This window comes from Octopus bimaculoides, chromosome 1 (genome assembly GCF_001194135.2).
Source record: "Octopus bimaculoides isolate UCB-OBI-ISO-001 chromosome 1, ASM119413v2, whole genome shotgun sequence".
In the NCBI taxonomy this organism is placed as follows: domain Eukaryota; kingdom Metazoa; phylum Mollusca; class Cephalopoda; order Octopoda; family Octopodidae; genus Octopus; species Octopus bimaculoides.
In genome coordinates, this window is record NC_068981.1 from 26,312,154 (window position 1) to 26,312,930 (window position 777).

Consider the following 777-nt stretch of genomic DNA (forward strand, 5'->3'; position numbering starts at 1 on the left):
CTCTCTCGCTCTTTCTCTCTTTCTCTCTCTCTCGCTCTTTCTCTCTTTCTCTCTCTCTCGCTCTTTCTCTCTCTCTCGCTCTTTCTCTCTTTCTCGCTCTCTCGCTCTTTCTCTCTTTCTCGCTCTCTCGCTCTTTCTCTCTTTCTCGCTCTCTCGCTCTTTCTCTCTTTCTCGCTCTCTCGCTCTCTCGCTCTTTCGCTCTTTCTCTCTTTCTCGCTCTCTCGCTCTCTCTCTCGCTCTCTTTAAATTCTTCGATTTTATATGCCTGACAATCGCATGTAAGAGCAAGTAGATATATAGTCCATGTTTAACTGACAAATTCAATTGACAAAAACATGATCATCCCCAAGTATAACAATAATAAAACAAAACTTGCTCTGAAGTATTTCTTCCCGCTCTTTTCGTTACGAGTTCAAATCTGCCGGGATCAACTTTGTTTCTCATCACTTTGGTGTCTTGTTTTAATTCTTGCTTTCCATCTTTTACAGATATTGATGTACGGCCTCGAAGTAGGATTATTCGACGAAATCGAATCAAACGGTGAACCATTAACAGCGGCTGGAATCGCTCGTAAATTTAACTACGATAAATCCACGACTGAGCGTTTTCTAAACACATTGGTCTCTTTAGACCTCCTCGACAAAGAAGTTCAAAAAGGTAAAACTTCTCTCCTTCTCTCTCTCCTCTCTCTCCTATCTCTCTCTCTCCCTTCCCTATCTCTCTCTCTCCCTTCCCTATCTCTCTCTCTCCCTTCCCTATCTCTCTCTCTCCCTTCCC

General features: G+C 43.1%; 1 protein-coding gene across 1 annotated transcript in view; it reads left to right on the plus strand.

Moving 5' to 3' along the window:
- Positions 1-777, plus strand: part of LOC106876177 (uncharacterized) — a 196,406-nt gene that overhangs the window by 189,634 nt on the left and 5,995 nt on the right. The window contains exon 5 of the mRNA XM_014924608.2: positions 487-657. Within this exon, the coding sequence (XP_014780094.2) occupies positions 487-657 (171 nt within the window). The remainder of the gene's footprint in view (positions 1-486; positions 658-777) is intronic.